The sequence below is a fragment of the Lytechinus variegatus genome, chromosome 1, assembly GCF_018143015.1.
Source record: "Lytechinus variegatus isolate NC3 chromosome 1, Lvar_3.0, whole genome shotgun sequence".
NCBI lineage: Eukaryota > Metazoa > Echinodermata > Echinoidea > Temnopleuroida > Toxopneustidae > Lytechinus > Lytechinus variegatus.
The window spans coordinates 79,057,167-79,078,761 of NC_054740.1; the positions used below are offsets into that span (position 1 = coordinate 79,057,167).

General features: G+C 35.1%; 1 protein-coding gene across 1 annotated transcript in view; it reads left to right on the top strand.

The window, feature by feature from the left end:
- Positions 1-16,723, top strand: part of LOC121424277 (carbamoyl-phosphate synthase [ammonia], mitochondrial-like) — a 47,528-nt gene extending 30,805 nt beyond the window's left edge. The window contains exons 22-35 of the mRNA XM_041619908.1: positions 171-234; positions 1,843-2,024; positions 2,674-2,798; positions 4,058-4,127; positions 4,598-4,665; positions 5,360-5,513; positions 6,056-6,163; positions 6,514-6,603; positions 7,684-7,854; positions 8,369-8,443; positions 8,845-9,003; positions 10,172-10,287; positions 11,133-11,262; positions 16,531-16,723. Of these exons, the coding sequence (XP_041475842.1) occupies positions 171-234; positions 1,843-2,024; positions 2,674-2,798; positions 4,058-4,127; positions 4,598-4,665; positions 5,360-5,513; positions 6,056-6,163; positions 6,514-6,603; positions 7,684-7,854; positions 8,369-8,443; positions 8,845-9,003; positions 10,172-10,287; positions 11,133-11,262; positions 16,531-16,641 (1,623 nt within the window). The 3' untranslated portion in view covers positions 16,642-16,723. The remainder of the gene's footprint in view (positions 1-170; positions 235-1,842; positions 2,025-2,673; positions 2,799-4,057; positions 4,128-4,597; positions 4,666-5,359; positions 5,514-6,055; positions 6,164-6,513; positions 6,604-7,683; positions 7,855-8,368; positions 8,444-8,844; positions 9,004-10,171; positions 10,288-11,132; positions 11,263-16,530) is intronic.
- The last annotated feature ends 4,872 nt before the right edge of the window (positions 16,724-21,595 follow it).

Consider the following 21,595-nt stretch of genomic DNA (forward strand, 5'->3'; position numbering starts at 1 on the left):
CTACCTCATACGCATTTCAAGAAATCAATATTTCTGCCAGGTACCGTTTTAATACACCTGGGTCAAGTGCAGCACAATGTTGAGAAACTTCTCGTTGATAGAAAGTATCTGGATGTCCCTCTGATTGAAATCAATTAAAGTGGAGTTTTGGGGTTGTTGTTTTTTCACAGGAACATGACCTTTCATTTGATGACAGAGGTACAATGGTTTTGGGATGTGGTCCTTATCACATAGGTAAGACGCAATTGAAGAAACATTGAAATGCACGAGAACAAAATATTTTCAGTACGATATTACGAGGTTTGTGAAACATGCAAAATTTGAAACTATTTTCCTTATATTTTTTTTAGTTGTGAATCTCAAAAGAAGTTGCTTAGTTGTAATTATGGTGAAAAGTAGATTTCATATCTTTGGCATTAAGAATTATGAATGGTTTTATTAACATATTCAAGATATATAATTGACTTTTATGGAATGTCAAGTCCAGTTTCGGTGAGATCTCAAATCCCATTATATACAATCCTTGTTTTTGTTTAGCATGTGATGGTTTTCCTCAACAAGTTGAGGCAAATAAGAGGGGAAACTACAAACATTCGTAAATGATGTGTCTCCATTATGATGAAATAAGTTGCGGCAGTAAATAATTAATGTACTTCATCGGTTGTCAATCCAAGTGTTTTAGTTCTTGGTAGAAAAAAATTGAATAAACCTAATTTCACATAATAAAATACAAAAGAAAATGTGGGGATATGACAACATCAGCCCACCTAATGAATATTCATAATGACATGCCTAGACCTGTTTAACCGGAATAATGCAAATATTCAAAATTCAATAATTTGATTTTGATCAAATTTTCAGCATTTTCCTTTGTGAATTTTACTATATTCATTGAGATATAAATATCTCCAACCAGGACCATTCCTTAAAGAGAAATGCCAGTAGTTGCAGTAAACACTGATTTCATGAGAAAGTCTGTAAAATCAGGCTTAATTGTCAGAATATCATCGAGGATCTAGATCTGGTACAGTTACATAAACTGAACTTTGTGAAATCTTGAAATCTACACTAAAAAATGTTCACACTGAAGATCACCATCACAGATAGGTACAGGTGGGACAGTGTATTAATATTGCTGGAATAAAGACCAGACGGAAGTGACCGAATCTGCGCTTATTTTGCTTATTTCTCAGCAATTACTCAATTTCGTCCAGAATACTTTGGCACATATTTTTTATTCATGCAAACAGACACTTGGGTGGTCATTATATTAGATTCTGTCAAAAGTCATTTTGAGATCATTACCAAAACTGGAATTTATCTTTAAATCGGGGTCAATACGGCTATTAGAAATTGGTGACATGACATTTGCTCCTGCGGCAATTGCTCCTGGCTTAGTTTTATCTAAGATGTAGAGTGAGGGTTAGGTATAGAGTAGGGTATAGTGTTAAATCCAGGGTTGAAGTTGGTCATTCGATTAGTGTGTGGAATTTAGAGCGGAGCAATTGTCGCCAGAGCAAGTGACATGGAACCTACAAATTGCTTTTTATTTCAGAAATGGACTAAATCTAATTTCCAGTCACGAGTAAAACTTCAGTCCAAATGGATTCACTTCAATTGAATTGAAGTGCATTTATTAGTATCTGGAGTGTATGAGATATTAAATCTCCCACATGAATGTATATAATAGGGTAAAAATACTAATAATTGTTGCCAATTTGAGGAGTATCAGCAGATTAATTTAGATCTCGAGAAATATGTATACCTCTATGATGTAATTGAAATCACTGGTATGACTTGTTACTTGTTCAAAGCTTTCCTCTTGAATATTCATTGTAACAGGGAGCAGTGTAGAGTTTGACTGGTGTGCAGTGTCCAGCATCCGGTCACTGCGTGAGATGGGCCGGAAGACAGTAGTGGTCAACCATAACCCCGAGACGGTCAGTACAGATTTTGATGAGTGCGACCGACTCTACTTTGACGAGCTGTCCAGGGAAAGGGTGCTGGACATCTACCAACATGAGGTATGATAACATTCTATGATTCTCAGTTTAGATGTAATCAGTTTTTTTCATGATTGTTGTATGTTCAATTATGATTTGTATTTTGTTAGTGCAAACATAGTATCTTCTATGGAATTCTAGAGAGAATGACCTAATTTTCAACTTCTTTTCCTGAGTAGGATTTATGTGTGCCTGTAAAGGATATAATTGATAAATATTTGATAAGTATAATGTGATCAATTTATCCCTATCAAATTAAGCCCTATTCTTAATAAATTGTACCAATTATTTCAAATATTGGTATATCAACACTTCTATAATTCTGTATTGTTTTTGTTATGATGAATTTGTAGCAATGGACTTATCTACCATGACAATAAACATATTGTATATATAATGACCAGACACTGCAATGATGAATATTAATCTGTCAATCCACAGAAGTCATTTGTGTTGATACATCCGTCCTTATTCTGAGCTTTGTCTGATCAGTCATGCATTATGCTATTTCTCTCCTTTAAAAGAAAGTGAGGTGTACCATAGCACTGTGCTATGGTACATCTTACTGATATCTTTAGCATTGTGACTTAAATATGCAGTACCTGATAACATTACTATTGAATTGCTTTTACATAGTTATTCCTCTCGTTATTGTATGTTTGTCCTCTAGGGTTGTACAGGAATGATCATCTCAGTGGGCGGACAGATACCCAACAACCTGGCCCTACCCCTGTATAATGATGGTGTCAATATCCTAGGAACCAGCCCTCTACAGATCCATGCTGTGGAAGAGAGGTAACGACCTCCGCACACCTTACGACTGTTCGTGATCCGATTTTGGAACAAATCGCACTTTGCTCATTTTCTTTTCTGAAAATGTGAATGGAACATATCATTTTATTTGAGGTTAAAATCGAAAGAATACTAATATAACCATTTTGAAAGATTGCAAACCTTTTTTTTGGAGTAAAGGCCAAATTAGTTACAAATCGTAGCCAATCATACGACTGCTATGACGTCATTACGACCAGATATCAAATTCTCTTTTATTCTAAGGATGATAGCATACCGGGTAGTCACAGATTTGAACATAGGTATTCGTACGATGATTTCGAACATTACACAGTAAGATATTCCAAGTCTCAATATTAGCATCAAATTCCACACATTTTATTCTGAAATCGGGTTGCAGACCAGTCGTAAGGTGTGCGGTCACCTTAAGTGGTCTTGACTAAAAGTGATCATCATGTGGAGCGTTGTGGCCCAGTGGATAAGTCTTCTGACTTTGAAACAGAGGGTCGTGGGTTCGAATCCCAGCCATGGCGTAATTTCCTTCAGCAAGAAATTTATCCACATTGTGCTGCACTTGACCCAGGTGAGGTGAATGGGTACCCGGCAGGATTAATTCCTTGAATGCATGAGCGCTGAGAGGCAGCTCGAGCTAAAGCCGGGGTAATAATAATAATAACGCGCCTCGGAATAGAATATTTCTAGATAGATGGCGCTATATAAATGCCTATTATTATTATTATTATTATCTGGGGAAATGCAGCATTTAATTCTTTATCAAACGAATAATGTTTTAGGGGGCATTGGGGAGGGAAGATGCAAGGTAGATAAATCAGGGAATAATTTTTATTGTCAAATTTGATTAGTTGCTTTGTAGGGATAGAGTAACGATTTTGATTGACATTTTTTAGCAATCTTGTGTTAAAATCTTCCATACATAAAAAACAAACATTTTATGTAGCAATCATTATCGAAATGCAAAGGAAATATTCCATAAGACACTACAAAATTTCCTCATTTTTAATATAACATTGAACCCTATAGTTTAACAGATCAAAATAAACATTGACATGGATAGGAATCATATCCATTATTTTGTAAATTTTTACTACAATTCTCACATTTTGTTGATAAAGAAATGATGGAGAACATCAGCTCAAAGAGAAGTATTTTAAAATATTTTCTTTGTGGCTTTATCAGAAAGTTTTGACTCTCACTTGTGCCGAAGATATTGTCATATTAGTTTCTTTGTAATCATGTTATAGGTCGATATTCTCTGCCATTCTTGATGATCTGAATGTTGATCAAGCCCCTTGGAGAGCCCTTTCATCATTGGTAAGCTTGCCTCATCGACATAGAGAGACTTGATGGATCCATCAGTTTCCCATTCTTGATATCTTAATAGAGATGATACTGGCCAAGGGGCCGTTTCAGAAAAATGTTTATAAGTTAAGAGCGATTTTAAGAACAGTTGGTTATCCTTTCTTACGCGCTAAAGCATCGCCAATGAATATACCATTACCCACAAGAAAGGACCACCAGTCGGTCGTTCTAAACTTTCGAACAACTTTACGATACATGCACCAGATCTATTAATATTCAGTTTTACTGATGATTGATTATCTAGAAAATAATTACTGCATTGTATATCAGATATGTTAACTCTCAAAGCCGTCATAAAAATGATTATTATGAATTCAAATTTTTTAATTCAAATTCATGAATGAGCAAAGATATCTGAAATGAAATGCAGAAATAAGAATTTGATTATTTTCTATTCATTTTGTACTTCTTCATATTTCCAGGATGAAGCTTTGGAGTTTGCTGCAAGTGTTGGATACCCCTGTCTTCTCAGACCTTCATTTGTTCTAAGGTAAATAGAAGAAAACCAAATTGCTTTGTAAAGCAACTATATGTCTCTTGAGGCGCGATAGCTCAGTCGGTAGAGCAGGGGATTCGTATTCAGGTGACCTGGGTTCGATTCCCACTTGGTGCGCTAGTGCCCTTTGGTAAGGCATTAATCCTCAGTACCAGGTCCTTTGGAGATGACCTTAAGCCGTCGGTCCTCTGGTTGCTTGCTTACAAGCATTCATGCTTTCTTAGCAGTCAGGTAAAAAAATCACCACCAATCTATATTAAGGAGCCCAGTCATTAAGAGTTCAGTGTGACTAAAACTTGTGCTTCAGTGCCAATGCATACATACGTCTTCTACCATCAAGCTCATTACTAAATATGCAACAGCAGGTGTTCTTGAGGCATGATCTTAGGAATGCAGTGATGTGTTATATCCCACTCACAACAAGGAATTCAAGTATGATTTCAATTATTACAATGTAATCAATGAATCCCAAAACCTTCATAAAGATTTTCAATGAATGAAAAGGTATGTCGACAAAGAAAAGTTAACAGTTCGTTATATTCAAGTCATGATTACTGCCAATGCCAAAAGTCCCCTTAAATCAAAATTGCATTATCTTTCAATATACAGTTTTTGAGAAAAATGATTTACCCCCCCTACTACACTGGTGAACTTTCATCCTTCAATAGTAAAACCCTATTCGTTTCAGTGGGTCAGCAATGAATGTTGCCTTTGGACCAGAGGAGCTCAAACGCTTCTTAGAGGAAGCTACAAAGGTATCCCAGGAACACCCTGTTGTCATCACAAAGTTCATAGAGGGCGCTAGAGAGGTAGAAATGGATGCTGTGGCCAGGAATGGAAAGGTGAGTGATAAAACATTTATCAAAATCTCTTGAATATCTGTGTCCATTCCAATTTTAGTTTGCCAGTATATAGCTTGTCTTTTCAAGTATCTGTGCATTTCTGTGATGATCTGATGTATAATGTTATCAAGCTCATCGATCAAAAGCCACATGTACGTGTATGTGCTACAGAAAAGCTGACATTTCTTGTCAAGGTCATATAAATTTGATGAGAAACAAAAGTTGTTTTACATGCAGGTCATCTTTCAGGAGTGCTTTGCCTGAATACATGCTGTAACAAAAATGTGTCATGAAGTAAGATAGGGTACATGCTTTACAGGCAGATGGTTCTTATGGACGGGTTGAAACCCAGAATGTCTTTTTTTTGTTGTACTGATTTTAAACTTCAGAAACAGAATTCTTTTGATTTGTCAAATTCACTGCATTCTTTTTAGTCAAATTTTATCATGTACACATCAATAATATAACCTTGCATTATGAGAGGTATGAGACAATCTGTTTGCAGATTTGGTAATGTTTACAATTCTGTGTACTTTTTACAGGTTGTTGCTCATGCAGTGACAGAGCATGTGGAGAATGCAGGGGTACATTCAGGAGATGCTACCCTCATCTTACCCCCTCACACCCTAACAGATGAACAACAGAGGAAGGTGAATAGAATGTGAAATATGGTGATGAAAATTAATGATGATGAGGAGGAGGATGATGATGATAATGGTAATGGTAATGATGATAATCGTAATGATGATAGTGGTAATGATGATAATGGTAATGATGATGATAATGATGACGAAGATGATAACAACGACAAAGTGATGATGATGGGAATGACATCATTGGAAGAGTATAAAGAGGTTGATGATGGTGATGTTTGAAATTTAGAAATATACCATTGCATTGTTGTCTCTCCTTTTTCACCCTCATGACATATTTATTAAGGATTTTGTGCAAAAGTTTATGAAGAAATTGAATAGTATTATGCGTACTTTACATTATTTAGGTGAGAGAAATGACGGCCAAGATTGCTCAGCGTTTCCAGATCTCTGGACCATTCAACATTCAGTTCTTAGCCAAGGACAATGAAGTCAAGGTTTGAAAGAAATGTAGTACTACCTAATTTATGATATTGTATAAAAATGAAAATCATCCAATATAATCTCCAGGGATGGTACTTATCATTTTTTTTGTTTCAGAAAATACATTTTTTTTTCTTTACAACAGAGCCAATAACACATGATTTCCTTCAATTTAAAAAAAAATATATAATTAGCAATTCTAATATTTTTCACTCAAGCAAAAGAAGGGAAACCTCTTCATTAATTTTATGTAAAAAATGTATTCATTTGAAAAAAAAATAATGCATCATAACTTGATTTAGACTTCGCATAGTTTAAGGTTCTAATTTTTTTCACATGCAAACAAATGAGTAGAATATGAAGCAGGTCAATGTTATGAACATATGAGACAGAAAAGTATACAAATATACCAGGCTTGAAGTAAGTACAGTGGGAATTATTCATTCGAGCTTGAACAGGTGTTACTATTTTTCCTGAGCCCAGAGGGAAAAAATTGTTTTGCCAGTACAACTGAGGATACATATTTACTTCTATACTTTCAAAATAAAGACCTGGTATATTGGTTTTATTTCCTACTTTTGAATAAATTAGAAAAATAGATCTTGATAATCTAGTTCTTGTAGGCCTACTCGTAGTTCATCCTTTTTTAATTTGAACCAACATCGAGATGACATTCTGCGCTGCACTGACTGACCTACTTTTCCTGAAGCCACGCACCCAGCGGAATGTGGATTAGTGCCTGCGCTGTCCCTTTACAGGACTTGCCTGGTGGAGACACCTCACTGACCGATGGCAGACCAATAATGGATTAGTGCACTATTCCATCATTGACATCACGGAATAGCAAATTTTCTTCAGTGGATGTTTCACTTCAACAGCATTGCTAGAATATGTTTGGTCACGTGATGCTCTTTGAACCAATAACTATAGTAGATTTTACTTATGTAGGGAGATATAATGGGAGGTAATACACTCATGCATCAGTAAATTTGAATGGTAGATATCTATATATATATATATATATATGTTTATCTGCATGCCAGATTTGATATTGAATAATAACCTTGGTCTTTTTGTGGATTTATTCACTTTAGGTTATTGAGTGCAATCTGCGAGCTTCTCGTTCATTCCCTTTCGTCTCCAAGACAATCAACTGTGACTTCATCAACGTAGCAACCAAGATCATGGTGGGAGAACATATCGACCCTAGTCTCCTTCCAAGCCTTAAGAACCCATTTGTGCCACAGGGATATGTTGGCATCAAGGTAAATAAATCATATATCCAAATTTTCAATGGAATCAGAGTGACACTCTATTGAGTAGTGTAGCATTTTTTATTTAAGTTAATGCAACAAAACTAAGAAAAACTGTATTGTAATAATGATGAAAATGATTTCATTTCTTTGATGGAACTCTTTGGTGCATGAAAGAAAGACAAGTAGTTGATGATTGTTGAATATGAAAGAGCAGAAATCAGATCATTGATGATGATGATGATGATGTTGATGATAATATATTTGACTTATTATTAGGAAGTAAAAAGAAAGGTTTTAAAAGAGATATTAATGGCATCTTATCAATGTAGAGTAGTTATGAACAGCCATGTTTTTAGGCATTGCTGGTTAAAATAATAAAGTATTTCTGAAAACATTGTGACTATGGATTCCATAGCATAGACTAAAGATAGATGCCCCTCCCCTTCCCTCCTCCACAGGGTTTTAGTTGTAATGACTACAAGAATTGAGTAAAGCTATGATTTACTGTGTTTCTATTCCTCAGGCTCCAATGTTTTCCTGGCCAAGATTACGTGATGCTGATCCTCTTCTTAGGTGTGAGATGGCCTCTACAGGAGAGGTATGTCTTCGGGATCATTCACATAAGGTTTGAAAAGGGTCAACCACAAAGCTCATGGATTTTGCACAGGCAACAACCCTTTTTTTTTGGGGGGGGGGGAGGTTGCAATGTGATAATAAGCTGCACACCAATCAACTTATGTAAGAAAAAAAAAGTCAAGGCAAAATAATATGTCAAGATTTTCCCTTCCCAGCCAAAATTATGATTTTATTGTGCCTCCACCAATTGAAGGGTTTTGGGATTTGTCTATTTGTCCCATTTTTGTTCTAATATCAAACTAACCAGATGAATCTCTTCAACGAAAACGCGACTCTGGGGTTTGGAAACCAATCGGAGGTGTTGCCCTCTCTTGTTTGTCGTTTGATTTTAATCGGCCTTGCACATTACTTTCTTTCACTCAGGTGGCTTGCTTTGGTCCCAATGTCCAGACAGCATTCCTAAAAGCCTTGCTCTCTACAGGATTCAAGGTGCCTAAGAAGAGTATCATGATCGGCATACAGAAGACCTTTCAATCTGAGTTCCTTCCTACCGCTATGAAGTTCCATCAGATGGGTTACGAGGTGGGTCATCAAGCTACCACCAGGGACTTGTGACCTAAAGCTTAGTGACTGATTGCAGGGCTGAGTTTTATGATTGGTTACATTGATTATTATGTATGATTAATCATAGAAATGAGCATCACAATCAATCACAAAGCTTTATGTTGAGTGGTCCAGCTCTTTCATCTAATTTCAAGTTTGGCCTACTTCAAATAATTTACAGAACACAAATAATACAAGACCTAATTTTCCATCTTCAACCAATTGTGTGACAGCGATTTTTGTCTGATTACCAGCTCATTTATCTAATATTAGACTATTTCCACTTTTCTGTATTATTCCTTATACTTTGAAGGACAAGTCCACCCCAACAAAAACTTGATTTGAATAAAAAGAGGAAAATCCAACAAGCATAACACTGAAAATTTCATCAAAATCGGATGTAAAATAAGAAAGTTATGGCATTTTAAAGTTTCGCTTATTTTTAACAAAATAGTTATATGAACGAGCCAGTTACATCCAAATGAGAGAGTTGATGACGTCACTATTTCTTTTGTATTTTATTATATGAAACATTGTTATTTTCTCGTCATTGTCATGTGAAATGAAGTTTCATTCCTCCATTTCCATTATTTAAACATTTTGTGCTTCAGGCAAGGGGCTCCTAATCGTCAAATTCGTAAAAATTGAAATATTGTATAATTCAAACAATAAAAAACAAAAGAAATAGTGAGTGAGTGACATCATCGACTCTCTCATTTGGATGTAACTGGCTCGTTCATATAACTATTTTGTTGAAAATAAGCGAAACTTTGAAATGTCATAACTTTCTTATTTTACATCCGATTTTGATGAAATTTTAAGCATTGTGCTTGTCTGATTTTTCTCTATTGATTAAAATCAACATTTTTATGAGGGAACTTGACCTTTAACACATGTCCCATTGTAAACATAATGAAGCATGCTGATTGTCTTAATCAATGTTGCATGAACGATCATGTGTAATTTCCCAAGAGCACTATGTTCTGACATACATGATCTTATTTAAATGATTAATTACGGTGTGTCCATAGTTTAGAATGATTCGACTCAATTGAACACTTCATAAGGGTGGGGCGCAATCGAGGAGAGTAGTTTGACCATGATTTGTAAATCTGGAGAATCTAACTGATGTATGGTTTGCTTTCAGTTGTATGCCACAGAGGCAACAGCAGAATACCTGGAGGCCCATAACATTCCTACCACAACAGTTGGTTGGCCGCTTGTTGATCTACACGAGAAGAGTGATGCCACAAATGCAACCAAGTGAGTCCATCAAATGCACTCTACCATGACAACCCATTAGTCAAAATAGTGCTGGAAAGCTTTGGGATGTTCATGAAATTTTCAAATTTATGCATTCATGGAAGTTTCAACTTTATTTATGCATTAGAAGCATACACAGGGGGGTGGTTACAGGGGTTCAAATCCCCCTTAAATTTTTTTTTGATACCCAAAACCCCTGCCTAAGAATTCAAATCCCCCCCCCTTAAATTTTTTTTTTTGCTTGTCAATTTTTTTTTGGAGGTACGAAACACGAAACGACGTGAACATTTGTGGTGAAGACCTTTTTTGGGGGAGGAGGGGGGGAGTTGTCAAAATTTCATTCAGCTTGAAAACCCTTCCCTTTCAAAAATCCTGCGTATGCTACTGTTATGCATTCATTACAGTTTCAACATTAGCATGCATTTGTGGAAGTTTAAAGCCCCTGAACACAAAAGCTAAAAGCTCAGAGCTCATTATTCGTTCATAAACAAAATATTGCTCAACTTTAAAATTTAATGACTTTGTTATCAGATTTTGATGAAATTTACAGCATTTTGCTCGAATTTTACTCTATTTAGATAAAAATATTTTTTGTTCAGAGTACTCCTTGAAATCATAGTACAAAATAAATGATAAGATAGAAATGTATTTAGTGACCACCTCTAAACTGAACTCTTATCTATATAGAGAGGCATATCTCATGTTTTACTTGAAAACAACCTATTCAATAAATCATGTACAAAATATAATCTGGCTACAAACCACCTGTTTTCTCTTGTCATTCTTGAGAAGTCTTTATAAACAGGCTTTGATGTATTTAACCCTTTCTTCCTTTTTGTATCAAGGTTGATATATGAGGGTGATATTGATCTGGTTATCAACCTGCCAAACCATAATACCAAGTATGTGAAAGATAACTTCCTCATACGACGAGCTGCAATCGACTCCGGAGTTCCTCTCTTCACCAATTTTGAGGTTAGTTTGGTGTGTCCTGTTGGATGAAAAATGGTTTCTTAAAGGACAAGTCCACCCCAACAAAAACTTGATTTGAATTAAAAGAGAAAAATTCAACAAGCACAACACTGAAAATTTCATCAAAATCGGATGTAAAATAAGAAAGTTATGGCATTTAAAAGTTTCGCTTATTTTAAACAAAATAGTTATATGATCGAGCCAGTTACATCTAAATGAGAGAGTTGATGACATCACTCACTCACTATTTCTTTTGTATTTTATTATGTAAAATATGAAATATTTTTATTTTCTCGTCATTATCATGTGAAGTGGAGTTTCATTCCTCCCTGAACACGTGGAATTCCATTATTTTAACATTTTGTGCTTCAGGCAATGAGGTCCTAATCATCAAATTCGTAAAAATTGAAATATTGTATAATTCAAACAATAAAAAACAAAAGAAATTGTGAGTGAGTGACGTCATCGACTCTCTCATTTGGATGTAACTGGCTCGTTCATATAACTATTTTGTTGAAAATAAGCGAAACTTTAAAATGTCATAACTTTCTTATTTTACATCCGATTTTGATGAAATTTTAAGCATTGTGCTTGTCTGATTTTTCTCTGTTGATTTAAATCAACATTTTTATGAGGTGGACTTGACCTTTAATTTGAATGACAATACAAGAAGGGTTGTCATCATCCCGGTGACAGGGGTAACATTGATTGGGATGGTGATGATTCTAACCTCGGCAATGGTTGTAATAGTGGTGTTGTTGATGATGATGCTAATGACAGCACTGGCAGTGGTGTGATTATGAAAGTGACGATGATGCTAGTGAATAGAGTGGTTGTGGTAGGTGATTAGGATAATCATTGCACTGGCAGTGATAGTGATGGTAGTGGGGGTGATGATGAGGACGATGATGATGATGATTAAGAATGATGATGGTGGTACTGATAATTGTGATGATGATGGTTATTATGTTGATATTTATGAGCAAAATAGAGACTGCTCTTGATTTAAAATTTACTTTACTTTAATCATTCTCTAATCTAGAGGTTCAACTGACTTGATTTTTAGGTTACCTTTTTTTTCTTCGAACATTCTGCTTGAGTTTCAGGTCACTTGGCCAAGGTCAAAGATCATTTAGGTTCAATGAACTTAGACCATGTTGGGGGAATCAATATCAAAATCTTAACCAAAGTTAAGTTTTTGAAATGTCATCTTAACTTCGAAAGTATATGGATCTAGTTCATGAAACTTTTACATACCGTATTTGCCGGCGTAAAGGCCGCAGCGGCGTATAAGCCGCACCCCCGATTTTGCGAATCATCTTTAAAAAAAAATGCATGACAGAATTCCCGGCGAAGTCTGACAAAATCTTGGTTGGAAAATTGTTCAACAATCGCCGCGGAATGGGAAATAATAAACACACATGCTTTAATTCTTCTTACTACCGTATTTCATCTTTTTCGGAAGGCGACGCAAGGAAGATAATCCACCATCGACGTGAAGTAGCGGCCGTGGTGATCAAGCGCTGCAGAGGTAAACGAGAGCTGAGGAGGTAAACAAGCGCTGCGGAGGTAAACAAGCGTGGCGGAGATAAACAAGCACTGCGACGGTAAACAAGCACGGCAAATGTTTTATTTCTTTCAATTAACGTCTTCTTTTCTTACAAATAAAGTTGAATAAATACACAAGCACGGGCGGTGTTCCAATGTTTGTTTTTATTGAAGTCGGCGATGTCGTATGAGAGAAATAAAGACTGAGAGAGAGGTGAAGACCAAGTGAAATAAAGACATTGGCGGCGGAAGCCCAAAAAATTAGAGGGGGTCTACCTGAAATTTTGTGATGGACAAATGTAAAATAATTTGACAAGCAAAAAAAATAATAAAAAAAATAAAAAAGGTCATCAACCTAAATTTTAGGGTCCTCATCTCAAATTGTAACAATGTAACAAATGTAAAAAATAATTTGACAAGCAAAAAAAAAAAAGTCATCAACCTAAATTCAAGTGGGGGGGGGACAAGAGACATTTTAAGGGCGGTCCACCAGAATTTAGGGGGGGACGCAGGAAACAAAATTGACAGGCAAAAAAAAAAAGGTTATCAACTAAAAATTTAGGGGGGATCGTCCCCCCCCATCTCAATTTTTTTGGGGACCTACCCCCTCCCCCCCCCCCCCGCTTCCGCCGCCTATGAATAAAGATGAACACTGAGTCTTTCTTGGAAGTTTGTGGTCTTGAAAAAGACCGTTATTAATTCACGCACAGAGCAATTTCAAATGACATTCCTTGTCATGTTCCCTCGATCTCTTCCTGAGCGGGAAAATGTTGAAGGCGGCATGATATTTTTTTTAATACTTACAGTATTTTTCCACCTGCAATAGAATATTAAATTGCATGCAAACATCGTGTATCACCATGTCATCATTATTGTCGCACGCAAATCGTGCATCTAAACATGCTCTATCATCATCCTCGTCGTCATCATAATCCAGAATGCCTTACAAGTTAAAATCTAAATCACTCATCTCAATGTTGTAACTTTAATTATCATTTTCAAATAGCAATTCATTGACACAATCGTACTTATATCATTATTGTCACCATTATCATCACATAATTCATCCAAAATATTTGTATTCACAACCAACCAGCCTAATCAGATCATCACCACTACCGCCATTTCCCGCAGCAGACCACAGCACACCTCGTAAGGTAGGTTTTTATTATTATTTATTGGCCGATGAGACTTGGAGATGCAAAACAAAAAAAAAGATCAAAAGGTAAATATTTTCATTTTATTTTCCATTACGATCGATGACGATGTAAAAATAAATTTGAAAAATGTAGAGCGAGGTGCTGGTGCTGCTTATCTTCCTGGCTCCTGCAAGGAAGATAGAACTGAAAACATGTTAAATCAAATGTTAAATCCACATAATTTCATAAATAAATAGTAATGACATTCATTACAATTACAATGCTTTTTAAGTCTACCAAGTACCAATACATGTCTACGTCTTGGATCGCCGTGAACAAGCTGCCTGCAATTGGCAAGTACCCCGCAGTATAAGGTGCGAGCGCTAGAGCGTGGAAGCCATTCATTGCAAACGTATTAAACATGACATTGCCGGCCCCAGACAGAGTCAGATCGCTGGCACGGTCTCTGAGCTCTACTGCGTTTATGGAAACAAATTTACACCTAAGCAGAATTAAATTTGAGAAGTAAGATACCACATACCGTCAAGATTTTTACTGTTTCATCCTATAAACACGCTGTTTTAACTACCATTACAATGAAAGCGTCACTGTAGTCCCATACGTACGCACACGCGATGTTTTGACCACGTATTCAGCATTCGCTGGACGCGGCTTTTGACTTTCGTCACGTATAGGCCGCACCCCGACTTTGCTTCATTTTCTCATTAAAAAAAGTGAGGCCTGTACGCCGGCAAATACGGTAATGATAATGGTTAAGATCCTGCCTGAGTTTCAGGTCACATGACTAAGGTCATAGGTCACTTAGGGTCAACAAACTTTCGCCATGTTGGGGGTATTTGTGGAATCGTCATCATTACTTACAAATTTTATGGATTTAGTTCATGAAACTTTGACATAAGAGCAATCAAGTGTCCTTGAAAATCCTGTGCGAGATTCAGGTCACAATACCAAAATGCCAAGGTCAAAGGTCATTTGGGGTCAACAAATTTTGCTAATGTGGGTATTTGTGGAATTGTCATAACTTTTAAAGTTTATGGATATAGTTATTGAAACTTGGACATAAGAGCAACCATGTACCCGGGAATATTCTGTGCGTGTTTCAGGTCACATGACTTGGCCGTGTTGGGGGTATTTGTTGAATTTGCATCATAATTTAAGTTTATATACCGTATTTAGTTCAGGAAACATAGACACAATGGTAAACAAGTATGAATGATTGTTTTGCACATGTTTTAGGTCACATGATCATGGTCAAAAGTCATTTTGGGTCAATGGACACAGAATTTTTCTCGTATGAATGATTTGTTTTGTGAATAATTATTTAATAGCTGTTTTTGTCTCACCTGCGAAGCAGAGTGAGACTATAGGCGCCGCTTTTCCGACAGCGGCGGCGGCGGCGTCAACATCAAATCTTAACCTGAGGTTAAGTTTTTGAAATGACGTCATAACTTAGAAAGTATATGGACCTAGTTAATAAAACTTGGCTATAAGGTTAATCAAGTATTACTGAACATCCTATTAGAGTTTCATGTCACATGACCAAGGTCAAAGGTCATTTAGGGTCAATGAACTTAGACCATGTTGGAGGGATCAACATCGAAATCTTAACCTGAGGTTAAGTTTTTGAAATGTCATCATAACTTAGAAAATATATGGACCTAGTTCATGAAACTTGGACATAAGGTTAATCAAGTATCACTGAACATCCTGCACGAGTTTCACGTCACATGACCAAGGTCAAAGGTCATTTAGGGTCAATGAACATTGGCCGAATTGGGGATATCTGTTGAATTCCCATCATAACTTTGAAAGTTTATGGATCTGATTCATGAAACTTGGACATAATAGTAATCAAGCATCACTGAACATTTTGTGCAAGTTTCAGGTCTCATGATTAAGGTCAAAGGTCATTTAGGGTCAATGAACTTTGGCCGAATCGGGGGTATCTGTTGAATTACCATTATAACTTTGAAAGTTTATGGATCTGATTCATGAAACTTGGACATTAGAGTAATCAAGTATCTCTGAACATCCTGTTCGCGTTTCAGGTCACATGACCAAGGTCAAAGGTCAATGAACTTTGGCCGAATTGGGTGTATCTGTTGAATTACCATCATAACTTTGAAAGTTTATGGATCTGATTCATGAAACTTGTACATAAGAGTAATCAAGTATCACTGAACATCCTGTGCCAGTTTCAGGTCACATGATCAAGGTCAAAGGTCATGTAAGGTCAATGAACTTTGGCCATGTTGGGGTTTTTTGTTGAATAACCATCATATCTCTGTAAGTTTATTGGTCTAGTTTATAAAAAGTGGACATAAGAGTAACCATGTATCACTGAACATCTTGTGCGAGTTAGAGTAGTATTCAAAGTCAGCACTGCTGCTATATTGAACCGCGTGATGCAGGTGAGACGGCCAAAGGCATTCCACTTGTTTCCATTTGTCATAGACAAAGGTCTGGGCTTAATTTATAAAGAGATGCCGACTCAATATTTTTTAATGTAAAATGTGTGATACTTGTAATAAAGAACTGTCTTATTTCATTTTTGTATTTTTAGGTGGTGAAGTTATTTGCTGAGGCTTTAGATCACGTTGGACAGCTTGATGCCACATCACTTTTTCACTACAAGCGCCCTACAGGCAAGTCGGACAAGGTGATTACATCCTGAATGTGAACTTCCCTATTTATTACGACAGTCCCTGTTCAGATTTGAAAGTAATTTTATTTTCTACAATTCAAGTAATTATTTCCAAATTCATTAAACAGAACACAATGAGAACAAAATTATATTTGAAATTAATCAAGATATCATCAGCGCATTTCTAGATTTCAAGTATGATGTGCTCATCTGTTTATTCACAGTATTTCAAGGAAGTTCTGGACTAAGTGCTAAAAACTTTTTACAGTGGAAATGTATTTCACTTATTACACTGAACTGGCTGATATGAAGCGTGCAATGAAGTTTTGTATGACCATTCCAGCCTACCTTTCTACTTATTATTTCTTAAATTCATTTACTCACCATTTTGTATTTGGTTGAATAAGATTTTGAAAATGGGAGAAAAATATGATTGATTGATGAAAATCTATCATTATGTAAGTAAGGCCATTGTCATTTTTATAGCATTATTTTCTGTCTTTTACTAAATAATATTCCATATTTTATCTTTTAAGAATTACATGAACTGTACTTATTTCTTGAAAGTGAACAGTTCACCTGTGCATTACATGTAAAGTCAGTCACATCATTAAGAATTTTTGCAGTTATCATGAATCAAGTCATTTCATGAAATTTACAATATTTGTCGTATGGTTTTGCAGCTCACAAGTTAAGGTCACAAATTAAGATTTGGGTTACTGTACGTACCATTTTATGGACTTCCATCAAAATTTTTTTCTATGATTTTTCTAATTTTTGTTCTACTTTTGTTAAAACCAATTTTGACAAAAAGATGGACTTCTGTTTTGATAAGAAGTTGGTATTAGATTAAGATTTGAAATTTGATCAGGATATGTTGGGGTTGAAATTAAAGGTGTGAAATGTTTTCACTTGGGCAAAGGTAAATCTAACCAAATCTAAACTTGGCTGAATATAGGGAATATGCAAATACTATTAAATTTGTAAGACTTTTAATAAATTATATTGTTTTGGTACAAAATGAGAGCAATATTTAGATGTTATTGAATATGTCTGTTGGTGCATGCATGAATTTGAATGTATACTTCTGAAATATGTGAAGCAGACAAGGGGTGATATTTATTCATTATTTATTCATAGTCTTTATTTCCAGTGGGTAGCATTGCCATTTCCCACAATGGCTGCATAACTTGTTTTTGTTGTGGAAACATTAGGAGGGCTTATTTATTTTTTAATATATATATATGTATATTTCTCATGTCCAAACATCTTGAAGTTTCACGTATTGGCTTCTGTAATGGTAACAAAATATGCTGAAGATAATGCTTTCATTGCCAATATAGTTTTTATTCTTTACTTGAATTTTCGACGGTCCTCCGTCTTCTTCAGGAGTAAATACAATGTGTGGTATCAATCAGAGAGTATGTATGTTTCTGTGAAGGGCGCGCATCCTCAGCCAGTCATCATAACAACATCTGTCTGAGGATGCGCTCTCTGATTGATACCACACATTGTATATACTCCTGAAGAAGAAGGAGGACCGTCGAAAATTTGAGTAAAGAATAAAAACTATATTGGCAATGAAAGCATTATCTTCAGCATATTTTGTTATATTTCTCATATATATTGGCCATATCAATAGGCACACAATGAAAATTAAATTCAAATACTCAATATCAAATACTGAAATTTTCATAATTCTTATTCTCAAAAACCACTAAAATAGATTTTAAAAAATCACTGACAGATATCCATTTATTACATTTTGATGGCTGAATGAATCTTTTATGTAAATTCTTTTAAAGATATCGGCTGAACAGGGTTCAATAAACTTTATGCATTTTTGTTGAAAAGTATATTTGTTCATGAATTTATTTATGTATATTTCCATAGGAAGTGCAATTAGTTAACATCATAAAAAAACAGAAGCATTATTTATGAGACATGCAATTGTAGCTGTCCATAAACAGGGGCCAAGTCCATGATTGATAACAATTATATTGAATAATTTTTAATCTGTCTACCAATCTTGTAAATGAAAATCTGCTTATTTAATGAGAAAAACTGCACGAAAAATATTCTTTCTAATTTCATCATTACAGGATTGGTATCTGGTAAAGAGATATATTTTCTCTAAAATTTACATTATACTTTAATTTTGCAATGAGTTTATCATGTGAAAGAAATCAATATTGTAAAATTACCCACCCTTGGTATGTTTTTAAAAACTTGGGACATTGTTTTGTTGTGACTGTTTGTGCTTTTTTGTTACCTGTGACCCATCATTTTGTTTTCTTCACGTTCTGAGGAAAATTATTGATTTATTTAGTTAGAGCGACTCTTACAGTACTGACATTTGGAGATAGTTTTGTATTCTGTTCTTGGAAAGTAAGGTTTTCTTGAAAATGTTTGTTGGCAGTGTGCTCTTGTTCAGTGATAGGCTGATTATGTGTAGTATGTGTGACAATCTTATCTGCTTCTGCACTATTAACCTTCTAAAGAATGGTAATGAAGGATATAAATATTTTAATAAAAGTGTTCAAAGTGTTCAATTGTCAAACAATACCAACACAAGGAGAAAGCAAAGTCAAACATTTTAGCATTTTGTAAGTTGACACTTGGCAAACATCATAAAATTTACTGTATCTTATGAAATATTTGTGCTATCATGACTAATTTGATATCAAACAGATAAGTATGTCATGCCCCTTCATCACATTACTTTGTCATTAGGAGCTGAAAATATTTAGGTGTCAGTTCCCCCCCCCCCCCCCGAAAAAAAAATCTTCATATTCTAGACAAATTTAAAGTAAAAACTTTACAAAAACATTTCATATTTGTGCTAGTTGCTTCTTAACACAAATATTTTATATTGCACTTCTTTGTTCAGTGGTGACGTATTGTAGTAGAAAATGTAATATAAATCAAAGATTTGACATTTATATATTTCTATGAAATGATTTTTGAAAATATAACAAAGAATAGAATACATTTGGCATGAATATTACTTTTTTTTCAATGAAAATTCCACCTGAAATATACTTAAATCCTTACGGCATCCCAATCATGTGAAAGAGCTTAATACGCTCAAGATTTTATTTGATACCAAACTTGTCATGGTAGTATTTATATTTCTGAAGATATAGCATATTTTATGATGTTTGGCAAGTGAACAAATTTCACTGAATTCCATGAGTGTATGTAAACCTATGGCCTCAACTGTAGGTCTCCATTAAAGGTAATATTTGTACTACAAGCAAAAAAAAATTAAAGATTGCTTTTGCATGATTATCAAAAATTACCATTTTCTAAATTGCTGTTTTTACTTTATTTTAGGCCTTCGGTTTGTCAGCATTTATAAAGTGATGACCCACCCTCTCCCCCTGTCCAAAATATATTGATATTAAATGAAAAAAAGAAAAATCAATCAATAAATACTTGCGATTTTTCAGTGTGCATATGCAAACTTATTACTTCTTATAGCCATCTCAGTGGATTGTTTTTTGTGTTATTCTGTGCAAGAAATGGCGTAAAATTTCTACAAATTATTACTTTTGGAGTGCTCTAAATACAGTTATAGATCATCATATCATCTTGAAATTTGTTTAACCCAATGTGCAAAAAAAATAAGTGATGATTTATTGTGTTTTGCACAGTAAAATAATTTGTAAACTTTATTTATTTTATTTCAGTGCGATGCACTATTCGTATAAGAGTAGGGGGAAACCTCCGTATAGTGGTCAACCTGCACTCCCTCCCCCAATCAGTTATATCGGGAGGAGAGACCTGCGGGTCATAGTGATTCAGTTCGCTTTTCGCCTCCCAGGCACAGGTGACGCCAAACAAATGATGATAATAATGTTCTAGTATTTCTTTAAACATAGTAACACAGATATGTGTTACTTGTATTTACAATGTACTTATTCTGTTTCTATCACCTTGGTGTTCTATTTATTATTAGCCTTTGTAACTAATTAGTATTCATTTCTGTGAGAAATTACATTCTAGATTTTAAAAGCCCCTTCACTTTTTCTACAAATGTACTTAGTTATTTCTTAATTAAATAATGTTTGCAGTTAATAATTTATTCATTTTCATATTTATTGCTATTTTCAATCATTCCCCTAATTTTCTTTTCTTGTTATTTTGTTTGTTGTTGAGATGAATATTCATTTCAGGAAGGGAGATCCCAATGCACATTAATCTTTCATTGCTGTAATTATACTATCTTACTGAATGACCCAATGGGTGTTTCATAAAGCTGTTCGTAAGTTACAAATGACTTGACGCATTACTGGTGATCCTTTCTTGTGCTAAATGATATTGTGTTGCTGACTTAACTAAATTACGGCATTCCCTTTTTTTTCATTAAACACAATTTTCTAAGGAAAAAATGTATCCTATTGAGAAAAATTGTCTCCATATAATTTTAATGTTGGGTAACTAAACCAAAGGTCAAAGATTGTTAGTGGGTCAGTATTTCAAAATGCAGTTATTGAGAATCACTCGGTACAGTTTCTCATTCCTATAGGTTGGAAATTCCTGGCTTTTTGTCTCACCTGCGAAGCAAAGTGAGACTATAGGCGCTGCTTTTCCGACGGCGGCGGCGACGGCGGCGGCGGCGGCGGCGGCGTCAACATCAAATCTTAACCTGAGTTAAGTTTTTGAAATGACATCATAACTTAGAAAGTATATGGACCTAGTTCATGAAACTTGGCCATAAGGTTAATCAAGTATTACTGAACATCCTATTAGAGTTTCATGTCACATGACCAAGGTCAAAGGTCATTTAGGGTCAATGAACTTAGACCATGTTGGAGGAATCAACATCGAAATCTTAACCTGTGGTTAAGTTTTTGAAATGTCATCATAACTTAGAAAATATATGGACCTAGTTCATGAAACTTGGACATAAGGTTAATCAAGTATCACTGAACATCCTGCATGAGTTTCACGTCACATGACCAAGGTCAAAGGTCATTTA